The sequence below is a fragment of the Staurois parvus genome, unplaced genomic scaffold, assembly GCF_062004578.1.
Source record: "Staurois parvus isolate SC_StPar_1 unplaced genomic scaffold, SC_StPar_1.0 ptg000287l, whole genome shotgun sequence".
NCBI classification, from domain to species: domain Eukaryota; kingdom Metazoa; phylum Chordata; class Amphibia; order Anura; family Ranidae; genus Staurois; species Staurois parvus.
The window spans coordinates 9,934,940-9,961,161 of record NW_028318083.1 but is presented as its reverse complement, the minus strand read 5'-3'; the positions used below and the strand labels follow the sequence as shown (position 1 = coordinate 9,961,161).

Here is a 26,222-nt window from a genome sequence, read left to right as displayed (position 1 = left end):
CATCTGTCCTTTCAGCCCCAAATTCAATCACAGTCCAAATCATATAGACTTCACCTGCGCAACATCTCCAAGATATATATGCCAGTTTTTACCACTGTAACCACTAAACAACTTATTCATTCCCTTGTTATCTCTCGCCTTGACTATTGTAACTCCCTCATTGGCTTACCTCATCACAGGCTATCCCCTCTTCAGTCTATCATGAATGCTGCTACCTGTCAAGGTCCTACCTTTCTTCAGAGCTTGTGCATCTCCATGAGCTGGCATCCATCTTGGTTTTCTGCAAAGCATGGTGGGAACCTTTATGCCTTCAGGCTTCTGCGGCTCCTCCTTAGAAGGGTGTGGTTGAGCACATTTAAACCTCCTGTCTGCAAGTGTGCGCTGCACTTGTGTCCTGTATGTTGCCCTGTTGCAAGCTCTTGTGTTGTTCCCATTGCTCTCCTGGTAACCGACTCGGATTGGACAAGACTACTCTCTGCGTTAACCCTTTATCTGACCTCCCGTTGCTGAACCCGGTCCGTGACCTGAGTATTCTTTGCCTACCGTCTAGTACTGTCTGCTCCGTTGTTATTGACCCGGCTTGTCTGACTACTCTACTCGTGTTCCCATCTAGCTCCCACCAGCTGTACGCCATTGGCGGCAGTCGTTATCGCAGCTGGGGTCACTCGGGGGCCGCGACCTGGTCTCAGGCTGCATCAAGTCCATCCCCACCATCAGGGGCCCTGGTGAAGGGTAGCCTGGGGCTTAGACTCCGCGCCCTGAGGGACTCTGGTCTGTGGGTAGTGGCTGTCAGTCGCAGCGTGACCGTACCATAGGCCTGCCTGCCCATTCCAGCGTTCCTGCCCTGACACTACCAGACTCATCCACCTTACCAACAGTTCCATATCTGCCATCCCTCTCTGCAAATCCCTCCACTGGTTTCCCATTGCCCAACAAATAAAATTCAAAACATTAACCATAACATATAAAGCCATTTATAACTCTGCCCCAAATTACATCACCAATCTTGTCTCCAAATATCACCAAACCATCCTCTCTGCTCTTCCCACAACCTCCTGCTCCCTAGCTCCCTTGTCTCCTCCTCCCATGCTCATCTCCAGGACTTTTCCAGAGCCTCCCCCATCCTCTGGAATTCTCTACCCCAATTTGACTATCACCTACTCTGCCCACTTTTAGGCAATCTCTGAAAACCTATCTCTTCAGGGAAGCCTATCCTGCCTTCAACTAATAACCGAATCTTCTGTTTCGCCTATCAGTTCATCCCCCAGAGTTATTAACTTTTTTACCATCAGCCCCTCACTCTTAGATTGTAAGCTCCAAGGAGCAGGGCCCTCCTAACCCTCTTGTATTGAGCTGTATGATTGCTGTATTGTCTCCCCTTATATTGTAAAGCGCTGAGCAAACTGTTGGCGCTATATAAATCCTGTATTATAATAATATATATACACTAACATATGCTATTAGTCAGTAAGTATTTAGCATTTTAGCACTAGAGTAGGGACTGGCCAGAGAAGGATTACTTGGATGCAGTTGGCGAGCTTGAACATGTATTGCAATATATGTGTACCATAAATCCCTGTTTTTATACACACGTCTGCTAGAAATATGTAAGGATGTATAGCAGTGTGCAAAGGGTTAATTCAGAGTTTTTATTTCTAGTACAGCGTGCCTTTTAAATTTGTGTTTGGCACCCACAGAACCTCTGTCACTGTCGCTGTCTCTGTGTAATATATTTTGTGTGGTCTCTCTGCTGCATACAGATTGCAGTGCAAAAAAACAGCAAGAGGTATAATAAATGGTTGCCTCCCTCAGTGTCATTGCTCATGATGTGTTGAACTGTGGCTCTACAGTGGGTATGCTATTATTCCAGCACAAATCCATTTATAATTTAGATACGTGACATAAATTTCAAAATGTCTACAAAATAAATAAATAAACTAAACAACCATACATATTGGTTTTCATGCTTCAGGAGTTTGCTAATGGCTTTTCCATTACTTACAAGTGTGCTGCATTTTCTTGTATTTCTATAAAGTATATATAATCTAGGTAGACAAATCCTTCAAAATCCCTCTGTCACTGATCCTGTGGATCAGTTGATTAATCCATTTTGCAGGAATCGGGTCCACTTACTGACTGCACCACTTATGTCCTGTAATGGGAACTGTATAACCATATTTGGGTTTCGGTTGGTACAGTGGGACAGGGTGTGTGAATTTGTTGCTGTCCCGCTGGCCTCAAGACCGAAAAAAAGTAGGCTGCAGAAAGCATTTGGAACTGCACCTCCCACTATTCATTCTACTACATAAGACCAGATGCAGCGGTTTACTGGATAGCTATAGCTCCATACACATCCTGGGAATCCTCTAAGCTTTCTGTCTGGAATGGTATGTGTCACATTTACTGAGTAGATAGACCTGCTTCAGGTATACAGTTGCAAGAAAAAGTATGTGAACCCCTTGGGATTACGTGGAGTTTTGCATGAATTGGGCATAAAATGTGCTCTGAACGTCATCTAAGTCACAACAATAGAAGAACACAGTCTGCTGAACATAATACTACACAAACATTAGATGTTGCCATGGTTTAATTGCACATAACATGTAAACATTCACAGTGCAGGGAGGAAAAAGTATGTGAACCTTTGGACTTAATAACTGGTTGACCCTCCTTTGGCAGCAATAACCTCAACCAAACGTTTCCTGTAGTTGCAGATCAGACCTGCACAACGATCTGGAGTAATTTTGGACCACTCCTCTTCACAAAACTTTTTCAGTGTAGCAATATTCTTGGGATGTCTGGTGTGAATCGCTCTCTTGCCACAGCATTTCAATCGGGTTGAGGTCAGGACTCTGACTGGGCCACTCCAGAAGGCGTATTCTGTGCTGTTGCAGCCATTGTTTTGTTGAATTACTTGTATGCTTTGGGTCATTGTCCTGTTGCATCACCCATCCTCTGCGGAGCTTCAGTTGGCGGACAGATGGTCGTACGTTTTCCTGCAAAATGTCTTGATAAACTCTGGAATTCATTTTCCCATCAATGACAACAATCCGTCCAGGCCCTGAGGCAGCAAAGCAGCCCCAAACCATGATGCTCCCTCCGCCAAGTTTTACAGTGGGGATGAGGTTTTGATGTTGGTGTGCTGTGCCTTTTTTTCTCCACACATAGTGTTGTGTGTTCTTCCCAAACAACTCAATCTTGGTTTCATCTGTCCACAGTATATTTTGCCAGTAGTGCTGTGGAACATCCAGGTGCTCTTTTGCAAACTTCAAACGTGCTGCAATATTCTTTTTGGACAGCAATGGCTTCCTCTGTGGTGTCCTCCCATGTCCTCCATTCTTGTTTCATGTTTTCCTTATTGTAGATGTGTCAACAAAAATGTTAGCATGTGCCAGAGATTTCTGTAGGTCTTTAGCTGACACTCTGGGATTCTTCTTTACCTCATGCAGCATTCTGCGCTGTGCTCTTGCAGTCATTTTTACAGGACGACCGCGCCTAGGGAGAGTAGCAACAGTGCTAAACTTTCTCCATTTGTAGACAGTCTGTCTTACCGTGGACACATGAACATCAAGGCTTTTGGAGATACTTTTGTAACCCTTTCCAGCTTCATGCAAGTCAGCAATTCTTGATCGTAGGTCTTCTGAGAGCTCTTTTCTGCGAGGCATGGTTCACATCAGACAGTGCTTCTTGAAACCAGTAAACCCAAAACAGGTGTGTGTTTTTTAAGGGCAGGACAGCTGTCAGCAACACATCCAATATCATCACACTGATTGGAGTCAAGGTTGGCTCACTCCTGGCTCCAATTAGCTCTGGGAGAAGTCATTAAGCTAGGGCCTCACATACTTTTTCCTCCCTGCACTGTGAATGTTTACATGTTATGTGCAATTAAACCATGGCAACATCTAATGTTTGTGTAGTATTATGTTCAGCAGACTGTGTTCTTCTATTGTTGTGACTTAGATGACGTTCAGAGCACATTTTATGCTCAATTCATGCAAAACTCCACGTAATCCCAAGGGGTTCACATACTTTTTCTTGCAACTGTATCTATGCCACCCGCACCAATCTCTATTTCAGAGTGAACTAGAAATTAGCGCAGGACTTGTTCTAACGAACAGTGAGAGTAGAGCACTTTTACATATAGACAACTGCTACAGATTCCTGGCAGGCATGACCTGTCGTATGGGTAGACAGCTCATGTCCCTCCCTAAGCCTGTGCCGCAATTACACTACACAAGCAAAGCCTGCAGAGTTAACAACCCTCCTCCTCCTTCCACTTTGAGCTGAGAAAATGGGGAGGGGGTGGTTTTTTGAGAGATCGGAGCAGGAGCTCCAGCTTTCTGTTCTCGGTGCTGCTAGTCACAAATATGATGGAATAGATGAACCGATCACTCCTAATTAACAATAGGGCTTGCACCCCATTTGTTAATTGGGCACAGCATCTGCTCCATTTTATATATTTTAGATGAGTGGTGCAAGTGTGTGCTTGCCCTACTCTTTGGTAATCTCACTCCATTGTTCTTAAAGAGTTACTAAATCCACAATAGTAAAATCAGCCTATATATACAGTAAGGAATGCTTATTCTGTGGAGCATAAGGGGTTAATCCTCCGCATTGTGTGAAAAGGATGTTTGATCCAGGGATCATGATTTAATTGATCCAGCTATCATGACTTAGTTGATCCAGGGAATATCCGATTGCCTCTTGGGGGATCAGGAAGGATTTTTTTCCCTGCAGGAGCAAATTGGATCATGCTTTGCTGGGTTTTTTTTGCCTTCCTGTGGATCAACTGTGGGTGTAGGATTATAACTTTTTTTTTAAATGGTTAAACTGAATGGACTTTTGTCTTTTTTCAGCCAGACTAACTATGTAACATCCTGTCTTCTCTGACCCTCCCCTTCTACTGTCCCTAATCCATCTGCTGATAGTACAGAGCTCTAGGAGTCACTCTGCACATTCTCCGTTTAGTGTGTGTTACGAGATTTTTTTTTTTTTCTTTTGGGAGGGTGCATGTGATCAGCACAGGGCCAATCAGCACTGTCCAAACAGAGGGTCAAGGTTATGCAACCTGATAGGACAGCCAGAGCAGAATGAAAACTCCTCCTGCAAACTTTAATCAGTGCTCAGGTGGACACTGATAGAAGTCACACGACTGCTATATACTGCTGATGAGAAAAGGTATTTAACAGTTTATATTTACTAAAATAATTGCATTTCCATGTAGTGTGTACTGTGGGAGACCAGATATAGTGAATGCAGGGTCCTGGGTTTAGTAACACTAAAGCCCATCTTCAGTTTTTTTTTTGTTTTGTTTTGAGTGGTTGAGTGGCAGTGCTTTGTGCTGATGTCATCAGCTGCACATTCTCGTTTGGATCCTGAGAGGACCCTGGCACTAAGAAGCCAACAGGCAGTGTCCACACTACACAGACAGTGAAATGAACACCCAAAGGACAAAGGCACTGAAGAAGAGAAAAATTCATTGCATTTAGGTAAGTAAAATGGGGCAGTTAGGTGGTCTAGTTATTAGTTAGAGGAGGATAGAAGTGCAGGTGGTGGAGGGGTAGCATTGAGTTCAACTTTAAGCCCAACAGTGGAGTAGAATGCTTTTAAATAGATATGTAAAGGATAAAGTGACGTGTTTAGGTGCCTGAGAGACAAAGGGAGATGCACTGGATAGATGAGAACTCGTTGCTGCCCCACAGTGCCTCTGATGCCAAGGGGCATATTTATGAAGCATATGTACTGCAGGTGTATCTTTTTGGTGCATGTGTTTGAAATGACAATAAATGATTAGCCACCTGTAACTGTTTAATGTATGTTGTATTCACGGATTTAACAGTAAGCCCCGTTATTTTGAAGGGCAATTATGATGAGCAAAGTTCAGATCTTTATCATGTAACAAAATTCACTTTTTTATGCTAGTGTTCATTTGTTAGATAAAATATCTGCTTTCTGAAATACAATTATACCTTATAATTAGGAGAGAGGAAGCAAAGACAATAAGTCATGGCCAAAAATATTGGCACTCCTGCATTTCTGTCCGATAATGCACCACTTCACCCAGACAATTGTTGCAATTACAAATGTTTAGGCATTCTCATGTTTGTTTGTTTGTTTTTTTATTGCATTGGTATGACACAAAAAAAGGTGGATAAACAAAAAGCCAAATCCGACACATTCCACATAAAAATGTACAAACTTATTGGCACCTTCAATTTAATATTTGGTAGCACACCTCTTGGAAAAAATAACTGAAATCAATGGCTTCCTGTAACCACCAATGAGTTTCTTGTACCTCTCCACTGGAATTTTAGACCACTCTTCTTTCTCCAACTGCTCCAGGTCTCTCAGATTGGAAGGGTTCTTTTTCCCAACTGCTATTTTGAGCTCTGTCCACAGGTGCTCTGTGGGATTGACATCTGGACTCATTGCTGGCCAGTTCAGTACTCTCCAGCGCTTTGTCTTAAACCATGTTTAGGGTCCTTTTGACGTGTGCTTTTGGTTATTGTCCTGCTGTAAGATCCATGACCTCTGACAGAGCCCCAACTTTCTGACACTGGGCCCTACCATTGTACCCCAGAATTCTTTGGTAGTTTTCAGATTTCAAAATGCCATGCACACAATCAAGACATCCCATGCCTGAAGAAGCAAAGCAACCCCTAAACATTAGTGAAACTCCACCATGCTTGATTGTAGGGACTGTATTCTTCTATTTAAAGGCCTCATTGCTTTTTCTGAAAACAGTAGAATGATGAGCTTTACCAAACCACATTCTCCCAAAAGGATTTTGGCCTACTCAGGTAAATTTATAGCATACTTCAGTGTTGCTTTTTTATGTTTGTGTCAGCAGTGGGTTCCTCCTGGATCTCCTACCATAGCGTCCCTTTTCATTCAGATGTCAATGTATAGTGCAAGCTGACAGTTGTACCCTGTGCCTGAAGGTCAGCTTGAATTTGTCTGAAAGCTGATCGAGGTTCTTCGTCCACCATTTGAACAATCCTTTGTTGCAATCTTTGATCAGGTTTTTCTCTTTCGTCCATGTCCACGGAGATTAGCTACAATGCAATAGGCTGTAAACTTCTTGACAATGCTGCACACAGTGGATGCAGGAATATTAAGATCTGTTAATTGATACAGGTGAGTTTAATTACAAATGACAAGAGCATCACAAACTTGGACAGCAATTATTTCTTACAGTTTTGAGAAGGTGTCCAGTCCATTTTTTGGAGATTTGCTTGGAATGTGTCAGATTTGTGTTTTGTTTTTTTTTTTGTGTCCTACCAATACAAACAAAAGAAATAAACATGAGAATGCCTAAATGTTTGTAATTGCAACAGTTTTTTGGGCAAAGTGATGCATTATCTGACAGAAATGCAGGGGTGCCAATATTTTTGGCCATGACTGTATATTGGCTATTCAACAGAAATGGAACCAGCGTATTCAGTACATCATTTAAATCAGAGAAAAAAGTTGGCAGTATGAAACAATGGAAAATATCAGTTATCGCTTTATGAATGAAGTGTTTGATCATACTTTTATCACAATGACAGCATATAAAACAGGAGATTTTAAAGTTGGTGATAAAATGTTTTGACTTATTTAATTTTCAGATAAAAAGTAAAAAAAACTAAAACGATTTAAAGATTGCTAAAATATTGTCATTAACCAGAATTGTACCACATACTTGTCTGCTTATGTCTCCAAAATCTTTCTCTGTCAGCACCATATCAATTACCCTGGGGCAAATAGCTTGTGAATGAGCCCCATCTACCAAGTTTCATAAAGAATAAAAAAATTTCCATTTTAAACATGAGAATGTGATTTGTAACATCTCTGTCTCCCCTGCCGTTTGCTGGACTTTCATCTGCCAGCAAAATGTAGGCACTCTGTGGCCAGGTTATGGACATTCCAGCATTTCAATATTCAGTAAAGGAAAATTAAAACAAGGCCTTACTGACCTTTGTAGTTGCAAGCACTGTAAAGCTATTCATCCTTGAGCGTCAGCCTTACTTTCAGTTTTGCGCCTTTCCTAAACTGAACTGCTCAATTCATGATTTTGGAAACTAAAGGAAGTAAAATAAAGCCTGTCTTCTTTACTGACTGGATGGTTTCCAGCATTATAAAGCCCATTCTTCCCCAGTCTTATTGTCCTGCCCATTTCATTGGATTTCAGTTCATTCAATCATGGAGGCTCAGCCTTATGTGTAGGTGTTGCCTAGGGCAGTCCGCATGCAAATAGAGGTTGTCTATGAACGTTTTCTCCTTCAGATTCACATCTAATCATCAAGGCATTTTGATATTTCCATAACTCCTCCCAAGAGCCAGTCAGGATTGAGGGCTCTTGAGGGGACTAGTGAAGCAGGATGCTCTGATGTTTTCAGGATGCAGCACCCTGCTAGCCACTTTGTGTAAAATAAGATATGTAATGAAAAAGGTTTTATTTAAAAATTGAGTTAGCATGTTCATGAGGGAATACAGGAAGAAAGAACCTAGAAAGTCAAATTACTGCATCTCTTTTTATTTATTTATTTCAGGTACTTATATAGCGCCATCAATTTACACAGTGCTTTACATATATATTGTACATTCACATCAGTCCCCAACCCTCAAGGGGCGTACAATCGAAGGTCCTTAACTCACGTTCATATACAAGGGCCAATTTAGACAGGATCCAATTAACCTACCAGCATGTCTTTGGAGTGTGGGAGGAAACCGGGGTACCCAGAGGAAACCCACACAGGCACAGGGAGAACATGCAAACGCCAGGCAGGAGGTGCCGTGGCTGGGATTCAAACCAACGACCCTAGTACTGCCAGGCGGAAGTGCTAACCATTTAGCCAGCGTGCTGCCCATACTTGTGAACATCAAAGCTGAATCTTAATTTGTTTATATAACCATCCAAATCCGGAGTTCTGCTCCTATTCTATTTCTATGTAGTGGCTCTGTGTCCGAGATTAGAAAGTTGGGAGGGGACCAGAAAGAACCGAGCCATTAAAAACAAAAGTGACAAGGTTTTGCTGTAAATTTGAGGATGAATTACACCACAATATCTGCAGCTACAGAGGTCAGTGAGGGCTTGTTTTAAAGATTGCACATGAGACTGTGCAAGTATTTGAATATCTATAGTCGGACCACAGTTCTACTTTAATACAGAATTGAATTGGGATTGTATTTAAAGGCATGCTCATTATTTATTACTTTTCTTTTTAGCTCGAATTAACATTCAGCTATTTGGAAATACAAGGCATGATCTGCAACAAACCAGGTTATGTAAGTATCCATCACATACTATTTATAGATGCAGTGTGTATGTGTGTGTGTGTGTGTATTTATATGCATGTGTGTGTGTGTATTTATGTGTGTGTGTGTGTGTGTGTGTGTGTATATATATATATATATATATATATATATATATATATATATATATATATATATATATGAGAATATATATTTTATTTGAAATAAAGTAAAAAGGAAATCACTAAATGGTTGTTCCATAATTCAGAGTATATATATTTTTTTAATTTTTTGACAATGCCTAGTAAATGTGTTCAATTAAAATTAATTGAATGCTAGTAGAAGATCTTATAGTAACAGCGGGCTCACACCTGTATTGCCCATTAGTGTCCTGACTGACAGAATGTATGCCTAAGAACTAAGCGTTTTCATAGAAAATGCCACATTCTCTCCTTCGGCTGTCAAATCTGAAGTGGTTTCCAGCTACAAAGTGTACGTCTATTTTCTATTATCCTACTATTTTTGTGTGCTGCATCTCCTGAATGTACTTTGCACTCCAATAATGAGAGACTACCAGGCTTCCTAGTGTATTTTTGTACAAAAGAAAAGAGACTAGAAACTGCTTAATTAATTTATAGAAATGTAATGTATAAAATGTGTTTTTGTGTCTGTGTGTATCCATGTATGTATGCATGTACAGTAGATATAGTCCTCACAGAATTGTATGTTTCATATATGGTACTTAGGCAGCAGTACTTTAAAGTGGACCTTTCAGTAGCTACAAATATGCAAAAATAAATCCCCAACATGTCACAGTATGCAGCAACCGTTTTAAAAACAGTGGAAAGCAGTACTTGAAATAAATAACTTTACCTGAGCTGAGATTATGCCCTCAGTTTACTGCAGATAAGAATAAGCCTCTCCTCAGTCTCCTCTTCCCAGTGAAGACACTGAGCGGCTACAGCAGAAGGCTGATACGTGTCAGACATTTGTAAACACAGCCAAGTCCATCCAGGCACCTGGATTTACATAATTGTGTTTTTTTTTGAGCTAGTACCTCAGTCCAGATGGTAGATGCTTGACCCTAGATAGTTCTAGAACAAAGGTGGCTCCAACCTCCTGGAAAGAAAACTGGAATTTTCATGGACAATTCTGTGATCTTTGAGCTGTAAACATACCTGCAAGTAGTTACATTATTTAGAGTTCAATAGCAAAACATTAAAAAATTTAATATTTCAGGTCAGCTTTAAGGTCCACCTAGAACTGATTATCAAGGTAATACTAACCCTCAAACAAAATCTTTGCATGTATACCCATTTGCTATGTTCATAACTAGCCAGCCTTCCTATTTAATCACTTGATGTTGTTTGTATTGCCATGTTCAAACGCCCCCCCCCCCCCCCCCAAACTCTGTGTACCAGGTTCAGCACTCCCCAGTCAGGGAGCACACAACAAACTCTCCCGGAAGCCCTGCCTACATGTCCAATTGGTACTTGTTTACTTCCTAAAAGTTTCATTCAAGAGTTATTTTTTTCATTAATTGAGTTAATTAATACTTAATTAAATAATTAATTGAGTCAATAACACTGTTGATGGTAATAGTGCCACACATGGTATCTTTTAATTTTGTCTTCAGTAAATTAGGAAGTGTTTTATTTCAGCTTTGTTGCTTATTAACCTAAATTGGAACATTCTTTTGACATGCATACAAATATTTTTAAACCGTAATATCAGGCATGTTACAGCTTCATCTTTGGGGTTAGATGCATGTTAACCAAGAAATATTATTAGACCTGTCAAGTATGCTGTTCATAAGAGGCATAGGCTGGTTACATATTGAGCTTTGCCTTACATAAACCCATGTAAATGAAGAAAATGGAAATTATGTACACCTTTTTTATTTGTTAAAGGGGTTAAAGAGGTCCATAAGATTTGCCAGAGTGTAATAGACAAATACACCCACGTTGGCTGTATAGCTTTTGTACTTGGTCGGAAAGATTGCTTAGAGTAAAACTTATTTTCATTCACCCACACACTAAAGCCCATCTCCAGGTAAAGATAAAATGCTTCCTTGCAGTGGGGCTGTCTTCACACTACAAGGGATAAATGCCCATAAACTCTAAAGGGGCCGCAAAAAGCGATGACCCTCTGCTTGTCCAACAGCTGGTGCTCCCCTCTACTCTCCCTTGTTCCAGCAACAGACTGTCTCTCAGTGTCCTCATGTACAGTGCAGGGCTATGGGCTCTGCACTGGACTTGATGATGTCAAAAGACCTGCAAATGTCAGAGCATTGGGGCGAAGAGGCTATGGGGGGACCTCTGTTACAGCTGGAGGAGGCCTGCAGAAGTGGTTGGGTAAAAATATGTTTTGTGGCCCTTGGACCTAAATGAGCATTTAATCCTTGCAGTGTGGAGGCATTTTTTCCTTTTCCTGAAGTTCACCTTTAACTAAATAATAGGTATTGTGTTTTCTGTATGTATGTGCACTGCAGTTGTATTTCACACATAGCCTGATCGACTGAGGAGTACATGTTTCTGCAGTAGATGGACTTAGGTTCATTTCTCAGCCTTTGAAACTGCTTAAATTGAGAGAACACCTGTAGTTTGGCATTTTGCTAACCTGCGAATTTTGCCTAGTTATAGTGATAAAACACAAATCTTGACAGAATTCTAGCTGTTTCCACATGACACTAAACGTTAGCTGTCTTTTTCACAAGTCTGCAAACAACCATTAAATAGACCTGAACACATAGTTGTCTTACAGGGGAAGGCAATCGTTCATCTTATTTTACATTTTATTGTTTTGCTATGCCTTAGACAAGACAGCTGTGGTATAGTTGTAAAAATGGTTTTCATGGTACACATTTTTTTCAGTTCTTCCTATTATATAGTGCTTTTCATACATCTTTATCCCCCATCCCCCTTGGAATTTTCAATGTTATATATTGCAACAGCTCGAAATGTACTTGATTAAATTGTGATGTTATATTGCTGATCAACACAAAATAGGCCATTGTGGAAAATTAGTTTTATACATTTCCAAATTCTTTATAAATAAAAAAAATTAAAACTTGAAAAGTCAAGATAAAATATACTGTGCATTCCTAAAGTATTCAGAACCCTTCACTGTTTTTCAATTTTGTTATGTTGCAGCCTGATGATACAGTTGTTTAAATTCATTTTGTTTCTCATTAATCTACACTCAGTACCCCATAATTACAAAGTAAAAACAGAATTTTAGAAATTTGCAGATGCACAAAAAAGGAAAAAATGAAATATCACATTGGCATAAGTGTTCAGACCATGTACAACAACACTTGAAATTTAGCTTCGGTGCCTCCCATTTCTGTTGATCTTTGCTGAGATGTTTCTATACCTTGATTGGAGTCCACCTGTGTTAAATTAAATTGATTGGGCATGATTTGGAAAGATGCGCACCTCTCTGTAAAAGGCCTCACAGCTGACAATGCCTACTGTATCAGGACAAACGTCGTGAGGTCAAAAGAACTGCCTGCAGAGCTCAGAGACAAGATTATTGCAAGGCACTGATATGGAGAAGGCTACAAAAAAATTCTGCTGCACTGAAGGTTCCCAAGAGCACAAAGGCCTCCACAATTCTCAAATGGAAGATGTTTGGCACAATCAGGACTCTTCCAGGAGCTGGTCATTCAGCCGAACTGAGCAATTGGGGAAGAAGGGCCCAGAGGTGACCAAGAACCCGATGGTCACTCTGACAGATTTCCAGAGGTCCAGTGTGGTGAATGAACAAAGTCAGCCAAAGACTGAAGCCTCTCCTCAGTGCAGAAAACATGAAAGCCTTGTTGGAGTTTGCAAAAAGGCACCTGAAGGACTCTGACTGTGAGAAGCAAGGTTCTCTGGTGTGATGAAACCAATATAGAACAGTTTGGCCTCAATTCTAATGTCTGCAGGAAACCAGGCACCACTCAACTGCCCAATGCCACCCCAACAGTGAAGCATGGTGGTGGCAGCATCATGCCGTGCTGTATTTTTCAGCAGCAGGGACTGGGAGACTGGTCAGGGTTGAGGGAAAGCTGAATAGAACTAATTGCAGAGATATCCTCAATGAAAACCTGTTCCACAGTGCTTAGGACCTCAGACTGAGCCGAAGGTTCACCTTCCAGCATGACAATGATCCTGAGCATACAGCCAAGATCACAAAGGAGTGGCTTCGGGATATCTCTGGATTTTCTAGAGTAGCCCAGCCAGAGCCCTAACTTGAACCTTGTTGAACATCTCTAGAAAAACCTGAAAATGGCTGTCCACCAACAGTCCCCATCCAACCTGACTGAGCTTGAGAGGATTTGCAAAGAAGAATGGCAGAAAATCCCCCAATCCAAGTGTGCAAGCTTGTCATGTGATGCCCAAAACAAAATGAAACCGTAATTGCTGCCGCTGGTGCTTCAACAAAGTACCACGTAAAGGGTCTGGATACCTAAAGTGATATTTAGGGTAATTAAAAAGAAAAAAATAATAACAAGCATGTTATACTTACTTGGTCTGTGCAATGGTTTTGCACAGAGCAGCTCTAGTCCTCTTCTGGGGTCACCTGCCAGTTCTCTATGCTCCTCCCTTCCACTGAGTGCCTAAGCCGCATGTCCCTCCCACTCCCAAGCCCCTGGCTCTGGGGTCACACATGCGTGCTCGTTCTGATCCCCTCTGTGTGTCTATATAAAGTCCAATATTCAAGAAAAGATTGATAAAGTTATTGTATATCACTTATATTTATGTTAAAGTTAAGTCTAGTACATACTAATTAATTTGAAAGGTATTTCACTAAAATGAATCCTTCACTTTTTCTAATACTGTAAATTTATAGTAATTTTTTTACAATAACCAAAAATACAGATGCAATGAAAGCAAAGATGTAAAGATGCCAGTTTAGACTAACTATTAGCTTTGTTTTTTTACATGCTGTTTTTGGGTAGTTGCCTTTTAATATTCCTGTTTGAACCTATACATATTACCATAGCAACAAGTTATTTTCAGGATAATCTGCACAAACTGATTGATGACAGCAGTAATGGAGATAATTGTTCTCCATAGAAGCACAATCCAGGCTGTCAAAGGGTGGCTGGCAATTTAAATGGACAGAAAACATCTGTTTTAAATGAAATGTTATGCTACAAATATAGAAGTGAGAATCTGACACCAGTTAAAGGATTGTTCAACTCTAGTTATATTGTAGTTTTAATTAGTGTTTTTTTATTATTATTTTTTTTAGTTACAAAATATTTTCAACAAGTCTTAAAAATTAAATGTCAAAAAACAAGATAAAATCAAATAAAACATATCGTCTTGTGGTTGTTTAGGTGCATCAGGAAGCTCAATAGTTGAGCTGAAAGGTTTGAAGCACCTTGGGGCCCAGTATACCCAAGTTCAGCTGGGGTAAAGAAAAGAAAGAAATGGTGTGGGAGAGGTTGGTGTTAGATCAGAAAAAGAAGTAGCAGAGGGGGCAAGGAAAGGGAATGAAACAAGGGTATGGATTTGTGTACGCCATTGTTTAATTTTTGGTTCCCGTACTGAAAAATAAGTTGAGTGTGGGAAAAGAGTAAGAAATTAGAGTATTTATAAGGCCTTACTGTGTGGGTGTGCAATTGTAAAAAGAAGAAAAAGGAGAAAGGGGGGAGTAGTGAAAGAAAAGGAAAAAACTGCAGTCCAGAGGGAAAGATTTATACATGGGTGTGGTAGAAAGAATTCTAATAAATAAAAAGCATGGTACAGCGCGTCCCAATGGTGGGTTCCTCACAGGGTTGTCAGACCCTCATAAACCGAGTCAGGTGGCGATACTGAATTTATCGTCTCCACACCCTAGGAAACCTGTCATAAGTATCTGAGGATACTCGTTGACAAAAAAGGCCTCAATACATTTTACAACCTTGGAAATTGTATGAGTAGTCTTTTCCATGCACAATCTTTTGTCCGTTTGGAGGCTAGTACTATAAAGTGAGCTAATTTAAATTGGGTTCTTGTAAAATTTGAAGGTTTTAATTGCAGGAGGGCTAACCGTGAGTCTTTAGGAATCTGAGTGTTAATTTGTTCAGTAAAGTAAAAAATCTAGTTCAGAATCGACTAAGCGTTGGACTGGTCCACCAGGTGTGTAAGGCATTTCCGACAGTCTGACAGCCTCTGAAGCAATGACCTGAGAGCTCTGGATGTATGTATTTAAGCCTGGATGGCACTAAGTACTATCAAATTAAGATCTTAAAGGCAGACTCAAGGTTAACAACCTTGATCGTACAGGTAGTGATTGTAGATCAAATCATGAACCGGTCTTGATCTGTCTTACTGCCCTTTCGATACTCCTCCCATTTGGCAACATAAGAGTGTGTAGTAGAAGATAAGTGGTTAAGATGGGAGTAGAATATGGAGATAAATTTAGGTGATAAGAGCGTGTAATTACAGATGTGTTTGAAAGTGGTCAGTTTTGTGGAGAGGTCTTGATTAGGAATGAGTGACATGACCCAATGATTAAGTTGTTAGTTTTTTTGCCATCTATGTCCCATTGGGGAGATTTCCCTTCACTTCCTGTCCCCTAGCCAAAACAGGAAGTAATAGAAAGTCCCTCGAAACTACTGGAATCCCAGTGTGTCACCAGGGTCACCTCTCTTCCTCCCCCTTCATTCTGTAGGGCTTCCGGGTTGGATCACAATGATTTTGATCGGCCAAAGCAGACACGTCTTGGCATTGACAAATCAGAATCACTCTGATCCGTCCCAGAAGCCCTACAGAAATAAGAGGAAGAAGAGCAGGGATTTCACTAAGCACTAACAACTAATCACAGTGGAGGTAAGTGCAACAGGGACTGGTGGGTGGTGGGGAGAATATACAGTATGGTGTTTGCTCACCTTTTCATTTTTTTCATTGAACGTAGAGTTTAATGGTGGTATCATTGAATGTGTTGACTAAAGATTTTTGTAAATTTTGTAAAAACATTTGTTTAATCTTTAAGCCAAGTAATTTTATTTGAGGGCTCTTTAAAAATGTCATCCAGACCTGCTGCATAAATATATATATATTAAAGAGGTTTCTTTATTCCTTATGAAACACAGCCAAGGTTTTTCAGAATGTTATACAAATGTTCAAATGGCAATCTAGCCATGTAGAGCCAGCTCAGTTGTCAGCCAATAGTCCATGTGGCTGGTTAACATAACAGGCTACAGACTTTGCGAATGAAGTTGTGGAACACTAGGCACACATCTTTCCAAAGATCAGAAGTCTCCTATATGAATATCTTTGAAAGGCACGCTTGTCTGTTTTACCAATGGCAGGCAGATTTTTATTCCTTTTCTTTCATGCGCTGGAACAATGGAACAGAAAACTGGGTTCTACGCTGCAAGTGATACGCATTTCTCCTTCCAGATACTTTTATACATGAAAACACAAAAGAGGACATAAACTCAGATATTGCACATGCAATAGAGCTGGTTATTATTGCTTGCATTTGCCATCCAAATCCCTATCTCTATAATCAGATAAATATTGATCACAGCTACATTCTGGTGTATGGCTGGGTTGTCATGGTTGTATCTTTAATGTTTAATTATTTAGATGGTATTTAATCCCTTTGAATATAAAAGAAAAATTATTCTTTAATCTGCATACATATAAATGTGTGCAATCATTCGGTTTCCTAGCCAGGAGCATAACATGTAATATATCCAGAAATATGTGCATGGGTTCTTCAGTACAGTTGTGATAGGTATTGAATGCCAAAGATTGGTTGTTATGAAAATTTTGCTACTTCAAGAATTGTGTTTCAATGAATGACTTAGTTCATCTTTGTGGCAGATGCATTTGAAAGTTGCAGGAAACAGTAACATACTTTTGAAATTTGTCATATACACATTACTTTTTCTTTAGAAATACGAAATGTGGTGATGGTAAACGCAGACCAAGGGAATATGTATCTTGAAAATAACTTCAAATAAATTGACACTCCTGACAGCATTAAAGCCTGTATTATAGTGTAAAGCAGGGCACATCCCCTATACATTATTCTTTAATTACCTCTCGAGGGATCTTCTGTGTGATATATGAACCAGCTGTGGAGCCCAAAGCACTCAAAGCTTTCCTTTGTCAGTGATCTATGTATTAGTAATATGGTTTAAAATCCTTTTCTATAGTGCTGGAGATCTACACACAGAAAATAGTCAAATTCTTAAAAAAAAAAAAAAAATGCGCTTTGTAGGGTAATATATTTGTTACAATTCATCTATTTTTAGTATTTGGTTATGCATAGTTTTTTTTTTCCTTTTTTGTTCACTTCAAACATTAGATAAATTCACAGTCTGAAGATTTAGCACAAAAGGAATCAAAAGAATTCTCTATTAGTAATACTCATGCAAATGTGGCCTGCTGCTGGTTTCATTTTTTGTGTGTCCATTCATTAGATTGAAAACTGCAGATGATGATGATTATTTTACATGTAATGCATCTCTATGCTTACCATGGCAATGTAGATTCATTGAATATTCAAATGCTTTAGGGGATCAGGAAGGAAGTGTTTTCCCTGTTGTAGGAAATTGGACAATGCTTTATTGGCGTTTTTTTGGGTTGCCTTTTGTTGGGTTTTTCATAAATTTAATGTTTGCAGGGTTTAAGGGGTTAGGTGAAAGATTAAGGGTTATATCAGGGTTAGTTTGGCAGGAGACTAAAGTGTTACTAAACCCACAACAATAATATCAGCCTGTATATGCAGTTATGTTGGCTTGTTATACTTACTGTAGAACCTAAGGGGTTAATCCTCTGCATTTTGTAAAAATGCAGTTTGATCCAGACTTCTCTAAACCTCCTCTTTTTCCAATACCCCCCTCTTATCTCCTGATAAGACATATGGTGTGGAGACACTCTGCATATGCTCAGTTTGGTGTGTATTGCTAGAGAGGGTTTTTTTTTTTTTTCCTTGGAGAGTGCATGTGATCAGCACAGGGCCAATCAGCACTGTCTGGACAGAGGACAGGGGTTCTGCATCCTCCTAGAGCAGAAAGAAAACTCCTTCTACAAGCTTTAACCAGTGCTCTGCTGAAAACTGATAGTCGCAAGACTGCTCCAACTGCTGATGAGAAAAGGTATTTAGCAGTTTATATTTACTAAAATAATTCCATGTTGTGTGTACTGTGGGAGACCAGATATAGTTAATGCAGGGTCCTGGGTTTAATAACACTTTAAACGTTTGTTAGGGTGTTTCCATGTTTGTGCAGGTTGAGTCCAGGGCTGATTTTTAGTAGTTGGGTTACGTTTTAGGGTTCAGGTAGGGGAAAGGTTAAATTGCAGGGCCTTTCATAACAGTAAGTGATAGATTAGAAGTTAGTGACAGGTGTTTTGCCCCGCTGTGAATGGCAGCAATATGAATCTGCTGATTCCTGCTGCTTTTTTTGGCACCTAGCTGAGGGACTAGCTGTGGCCACCAAGCCCGTACCTGCAGAAATTGCTGCTGGGTGCACTTTGTGCATCCTGCAGTGAACAGCTGTGCATAGCTGTGGCCACCAGCAGCCTATCATTAAAGGCTCGCTGGCTTCAGCTAGTTCATCACAAGTGTCAAAGATAGCAGCAAGAATTAGCAGACTCCTGCCACTGCCATTCGCAGTGGACCGGTAGGAATACCCAGTAGCAACTTGTGAGCAATATTTCATCTTCCTTGTACCTATTCTTGCAGTAATATGTGCTTTTCCAGATTATAATACTTCCTTTTTTTCTACCCACATCCTTTTGTAGTTATTGGTATCATCATTGAAAAATTATGGTCAGTTTGTGGTAATGTGGCATTCGAAGAAACTTAAATGCAGTATATGTTACTATATGTAGACATACCTCCTCTTCTATTTACTCATTCAGAATTTTCTTCCAGTTGGCAGCTGAAACAGAAAAGTACAACATAGCAATGAAAATGGCTTCTTCTGAAGATGTGAACGAAGTGATGGCACACATTGGCACATGTCTTCGAAAGATATTCCCAGGATTGTCACCTGTGTAGGTACCATTACTCAAAACTGATTGATCAAAAAAATTGTGTTCTGGTCATTAATGCGAATGTGTGTGGGATTCATGTTTAAATGCATGTTTAAAATATTTCTAAATGCAATTTTGTTAAATAACAAAAATGTTATACTTACCTGCTTTGTGCAATGGTTTTGCACAGAGCAGCTCCGATCATCCTTTACTCAGGTCTCCCACTGGTTCTTTTGGCTGCTCCCCCCTGCCAGATGCCCCCATAGCAAGCTGCTTGCTTTGAGGGCTCTCGTGCATCCTCGCTCCATTGACACACAGAGCTTGGCCCCCCTCGCCACTCTCTCCCTACTGGCTGCAATTGACAGTAGAAGGATCCAATGGCTTCAAATGCCACCTTTCTGTCCAATGAGGAGAAAGAAAACAGAGAGAGAGAGAGACGCTGTTCTCGTGCATACTGTTTAATGGAGATCAAGCTCAAGTAAGTATTTAGGGAGGGGTTAGAAGGGGGGGAGCTGCATGCAGAAAGTTTTTTTTTTTTTTTTTATCTTCATGCATAGAATGCATTATGGTAAAAATACTTTTGCCGTTATAACCACTTTAAAGGTAAACTATAATGGTTCGGGGCAATGTTTAATAAATACAATTCCTAAAGCACAGCAGAATTCCTTTCTTTTCAGACTCCATGTCTCTGACTGAAAATTAAAGAGCGCTGTCTGATGGAACAGGGAGTAAGGCAGATGAGCCTATGTGGATACATTCAGCTTTAGCTACAGAGCTCTGTAAACAGCAGAGCTCTTACAACAGAATATCAGGAAAAACTGGAAGATTTGAAAAGGAGTCAAAAACTCCTTTTCAAATCTTCCAGTTTTCAGTCTCAAAAACACTTGCTTTCTGGATACAAAAATGCTAAATATTTATATGCAGCATTTTATATATAACGGACTACATTTAGTTTTTAATACTATAACAAAGATAACAAAGGTACAAAACCACTCTATATTTCCTTTAAGGCCTTGTGCATAAGGCCCTATACCATTCGTTTTGGGTGTATTTTCTTGTTTGGAATACACAGTTGCCGCATACAGACTTTCTTTGTCTAGGGTTGTACATACATGCGCATGCGTTGGTGTACGCAAGTAGTGTACAGACGCACACAGCCATTAATTACTATGGATTACTGTTCATGGCAGCTGTGGAAATACTCTACACCTGCAACTTACATTGTACAGTCTTGTGTGAGATCTAAACCCAGTTAGAGGGACCCCATTCAGGCTGGCTTTACATCTATGCATTAAAGTAAGGCATGCATTACCACAGTGTGCAGTAACGCACATTACACCACTAGTGCATTGCATATAATTTATTTTTAATAGTACCCCAATGCACCACAAAACACTGTAACATTCTGCCGTATGTTGTGGTGCACCATGCCGAAAACCGTTACTACAGGTGCGCTACCTTTTCCTACGGTAACACATTGGAATGGGCACATATGAGGCCAGGCTACAAAAAATACTGTATGCAGCCATGTCTAGAATGAACAATAACTGTCCAAACGTGTGTGTGTGTTTTAAATGTCTATATGTGTGTATGTGTGTGCAGTGTGCAGAAGTCGCAAACTGTCTGCAGAATGAATAGCTAAAGGCTGTAAGATTAGCACAACAGTGCATAGAGCGTTTCATGAAATGGGTTTCCATGGCCGAGCAGCTGCATCCAAGCCTTACATCACCAAGTGCAAAGAAAAGCATCAGATGCAGTGGAGTAAAGCACGCCACCACTGGACTCTAGAACAGTAGAGATGTGTTCTCTGGAATGACGAATCACACTTCTCTGTCTGCTTAACCCAGACACATCCATAGGATTGCCAGTTGCCAGGAGAACAGTACTTTCCTGACTGCATTGTGCCAAGTTTAAAATTTGGTGGAGTGGTGATTATGGTGTGGGGTTGTTTTTCAGGGGGTTGGGCTTGGTCCTTTAGTTCCAGTGAAGGGAACTATTAAGGCATTAGCATACCAAGACATTTTGGACAATTTCATGCCCCCAACTTTGTGGGAACAGTTTGGGGATGGCCCCTTCCTGTTCCAACATGACTGCACACCAGTGCACAAAGCAAGGTCCATAAAGACATGGATGAGCGAGTTTGGGGTGGAGGAACATGACTGGACTGCACTGCACAGTCCTGATCTCAACCTGATAGAACACTTTTGGGATGAATTAGAACGGAGACTGTGAGCCAGGCCTTCTCGTCCAACATCAGTGCCTGACTTAACAAATGCACTCCTGGGAGAATGGTCAAACATTTCCATAGACACACTCCTAAAACCTTGTGGATAGCCTATCCAGAAGAGTTGAAGTTGTTATAGCTGCAAAGGGTGGACCAACACCATATTGAACCCTACAGACTGAGACTGGGATGCCATTACAGTTCATGTGCGTGTAAAGGAAGGCATCTCAGTACTTTTGGCAATGTAGTGTGTGTGTGTGTGTATATGTGTGTGTGTGATGTATATAATTTGGGGGGTTTCACTCAAGGGGCAGTGAGTTCCGTCCACCCAGAATATACTGTTTTAAGGCTTACTGGCCCAATTTTATTTAAAAAGAAAGTAAAACACATACAAAAAATACCGCTTTCAGAGCGATTGTGCAATAATCTGATTGTTCATACACAGCCAAAATTATTCAAAGGAACAAGCACGAGAATTTTTTTCTCTTTTTTTTTTTGTTTAATTAAGACCACTTTCGGCCGAAAATACAATATAAATACAATAATACAATACATTACATCACTTTCAAATATTTATGCTGCCGTCAAGTATTTTTGTAACTTTAGTAACCACTTCACTTTCGATATGAGACTAGCATGCAAGAAAAAAAACCTGACGATCATTTGTCTGATATCGTCATTGTGTGTACAGGACTTAAGGCCTTTGGCTGGTCCCTCAGACTGTTCACAGCACCACTGTGCTTACATGCAACTTTGCACCTCTCTCTGAACTCTTTTTTTTGCAGCTCCCTGCTGTTCTGGCGCAAGCCCTGACCTCTGGGTTGGGAACCTTTTGTCTCAAGAGTGAAGCTCTGAACTACTGTCAAGCCACTGATTAGAAAGGGTGTGCACACATGGCCTGCTGGTCTCTGGTAAGACCTAGACACAGGACAACAGGCTTTGACCCTCCCAAGTCTCTTTAAGGTCTCCAAACTTCAGAACCCAACCTGGGAGTTACAGAACCTGGAGAAAACTGAAAAAAAGCTATTTTCTCCACTCATAATGGCCAGTCTGGAGTCGCTTCATCTGCCTCCTTGAGAACCCTTTGTGCCATTTTTACCTCTTTTTACACAGTAGCAGGGCTCAGCACTGTAAAAAAAAAAAAAAAAAAAAAGAGAAAAAAAATCACCCATAGCATTGGCCACCCACTATCGATAGCATTGGCCACCCACTATCGATAGCATTGGCCACCCACTATCGATAGCATTGGCCACCCACTATCGATAGCATTGGCCACCCACTATCGATAGCATTGGCCACCCACTATCGATAGCATTGGCCACCCACTATCGATAGCATTGGCCACCCACTATCGATAGCATTGGCCACCCACTATCGATAGCATTGGCCACCCACTATCGATAGCATTGGCCACCCACTATCGATAGCATTGGCCACCCACTATCGATAGCATTGGCCACCCACTATCGATCGCATTGACCACCCACTATCCATAGCATTAACCACCCACTATAACTCGAAGAGCGATGGGCTCCACTGCACCTCTGAAGGTTTTCTGTGGTTTCAGGCATTAAACTTTTGGTAGGAGATCTTTTAAATCCTCTAAATTGTGAGGTGGGGCCTCCATAAGTCAGACTTTGTTTTCCAGGACATCCCACAGATGCTTGATTGGAATGAGATTTGTTGAATTTGAAAGCCAAGTCATCACCTCACACTTGTTATAGATAATAAGATAATAATATCATGCTATGGGGGGGTTTTGAAGGTTGTATATTCAAGCGGCTGCTGACACACCACTTATTTCCCTAAAACAGGGACATAAACATAAATCAATGCCGTATACTTTAGTGTGGCGCTACAATACACACCCCTCTTTTCAAGTGTCCAAAAAACTTTTTACATGCTAAATACTCAAGCAATAAAATTCCCATTGAGCGTACCCCCTAATACTGTGTTAATGTGTTTCCACATGTGTCCTACAGAACTCCTCTCCCTCTCAAGATGTTTGCAACATGACCATTATATAACATTTCCTACCTCGATTCCTCAAATCCGCTTTGTGATCAGCACAACCCCACTGCACGGGCAAGAAAAAATTTGCCCAGAGTTCTGCTTTAATACAATAATATTATCGGGCAAATCATTTTATTGGGCCGGTGTCCCAGGAAGTATTTGTACATTGGTATTTTCTCATGTGGTTTGTTCATTCTCATATTGTTCATGCAGATTTTACATTGACCACTTTCCCTGTAGTCTTTTTGCATCTTAACCCCTTCACGCCTAAGGGAAAAACAAATCTAAATGCCCAAGCACAATTCTGTGATCGTAAAACCGTACATATCATCACAACTACTTTGTACATCCAGGTGGATTATACCTTGTTTTTTTCAGGACAAATTGGGCTTTCATTTGGTGGTAAATGGTAATGGATAGCTCCTAATTTTTTTTTAGTATCAAAGGAAAACTGGCCCAAAATAGTAAAAAAAAAAAAAAAAGTATTTTTTTTTTATTTAGCAGTGTGCTTATTGTTACAACCATAACCTACCTCCATAGAACAACCCAAAATAAATTCTCCAGCTCTTGATGATCGCAGCGATACCATATATGTGTATCTTATTTGTTGTTTGTACTCATAGTACAGCCCAGAAACAATAGTGCGCATTTTGTTTTTGTCTTTTTTTTTTTTTTTTTTACCTAAAACACACTGACATTAATGCTGACACTGATACCAATTTTTTTTAAATCCTGACCCTTGACCTTTGACTCAAACACTAACCCTGGCACTGAACTAGATCAAACCTTGATCTAGGTATGTTTCTTTATTTTTTCTTTTATTTTTTAATATTTATCTTTTTTTTTTTTTTTTACAAACATTTTTTTTAATCTCTCTATGTCAGGAGTTCAAGAGATACAATGTATCTCTCTTCTCCATTCATAGAGAGAGAAAAAACAAGGGGGCCGGGCTGCACAGTGACTGATCACTGTGATAGCCAATCAGAGGCTATCAACGATCACGTGACCTGGAATCGGGAGTCCCGGGTCCCGATCGTTAGGGACCCGGGACTCTCAGTGACACCGCGGTCTCTGTGCTGGGAGCACACCGAGCGGCGCGCTCCCAGCACAAAGACAGGTATTCAAATATGCAGCCCCACGGAAAAAAGCCCAGTTCCATGAGGCCGCATATTTGTGTGCCATCGGCGTCAAGGGGTTAAACAATGCCTGTGCAGGCTGGGGCACTCTTGTAAGGGTTGGGGCTGAGCAGACTGCAGACCCCACCCCTACATTTTGGAAACGTAGTCACTGAGTGGACCCATAACCCACTTGCATGCTCAGGTTGCTATACATGCTACTGCCTACTTTTAAACAACAGCATGTAACATCACTTCAAAGTCACTTTTCTTTGTCTGCTTAGGCATTAAACTTACTTTATCTGTGTCAGCCTTTTTACTGTGTAATTTTATGGCGAGCATATGCAAATTACTTTGCCTTAAAGTGCTTCTGCCTACTGCTTCTTAATCTAATTTACATATATTTTCCTTACACTGTATGGAAGATGTTTTCCAACTCTTGTTTTTAGGACAGATTAGGGACAGTCTTTTATTTGCTAATTTCACGTTATACTATTAGGTGGCATTGCAGCTAAAGTTCAGTGTAGCAAAAGGAAGAAAAAAAACAGTACATGCATACTACTCTGTTGCCTTTTGCAAGACTGGCAGGAGAGGAAGCAATGAACATTAAAGTTGGTTATCTGCCTTGTATTCCTGTACAGGAGGGAGTTGCTGCCTTTATCTCCAATGTTTCCATTGTGGTAGGTTAAAAATATGAGGTTGAAAGGTACCTGGGTGTTAGCATGAATAAAGATGTTAAAATGGAACTTTAGTCAAAAAACGAAGTCCTGCTAGGATCACTTCAGGCTGGCCCCTTTTGCAGATATACTGTAGCTGTGTAAAACATTAAAAAGAAGTGTCTATATTTAAAATCCAGTAAATCACGGTCTTGCCCTGCTCTGCACATGCTCAGTTGCTCACTCTTTTTAAGCTCTGCCAATTTTGTAGAGGTTGATTTGCTGACAGTCTTAAACAGGGGCGGACTGACCATTTGGAAACTCGGGCACTGCCCGAGGGCCCCGGGTCAGTGGGGGGGCCCCATGAGATGCCCCTGGTACCTTTTTCATAGGCTTTTTTGAGTTTGGGCAAGGACACAGGGGCCCCATGATCCCCTATTGCCCCTGGGCCCCATGAGTTGTCAGTCTGCCCCTGGTCTTAAAGCATAATTAAACCCTCCTATTCTTTACAGCCAAAGAGGCTGCTTCTGGTTGATCTGCAACTGCCATGGTGCTGCACATGTGATCAGTTATGATACCAGTCATATGATGGTTTGACAGTTTGAGGAAAAAAGCAAATGTGGCAGTTAGCAATCTTGGCATTTCAGGAATGTAACTGTTTTTTTGTAACTGTTAATGCACTCGGTTTATTTCCTTTTTATGATTTACTTCTTCTCAGGGGTTCTGGGCTTCAGCAAAATGGCAGCTCCCATCAAGAAGGAGCAGGAGCAATGCTGGAGTCACTTGACAGCACACACTAAATGTAGTAGCATCATTAATTTGAAATGTATGTTCCTTGCTCAAGAACATTATTTTTTAACAAGTTGTTATGGGTAAAGTTCCACTTTAAAGTCACCAAGAATGAAAGTTGGTGTTTCAAAGAAGAGAAAGCACGGTAGCCAGGCAGAGAAGTCTTCCAAGCACTGTGACACCGATCCAGGGGGGTGATAAATCACCTAATTCCTCAGAG

At 40.6% G+C, this 26,222-nt stretch overlaps 1 protein-coding gene across 2 annotated transcripts in view; it reads left to right on the top strand.

The window, feature by feature from the left end:
• Positions 1-26,222, top strand: part of CARMIL1 (capping protein regulator and myosin 1 linker 1) — a 401,711-nt gene that overhangs the window by 157,145 nt on the left and 218,344 nt on the right. For both annotated transcript variants that reach the window (XM_089682230.1, XM_089682229.1), the window contains exons 4-5: positions 9,211-9,270; positions 19,105-19,226. In XM_089682230.1, the coding sequence (XP_089538356.1) occupies positions 9,211-9,270; positions 19,105-19,226 (182 nt within the window). The remainder of the gene's footprint in view (positions 1-9,210; positions 9,271-19,104; positions 19,227-26,222) is intronic.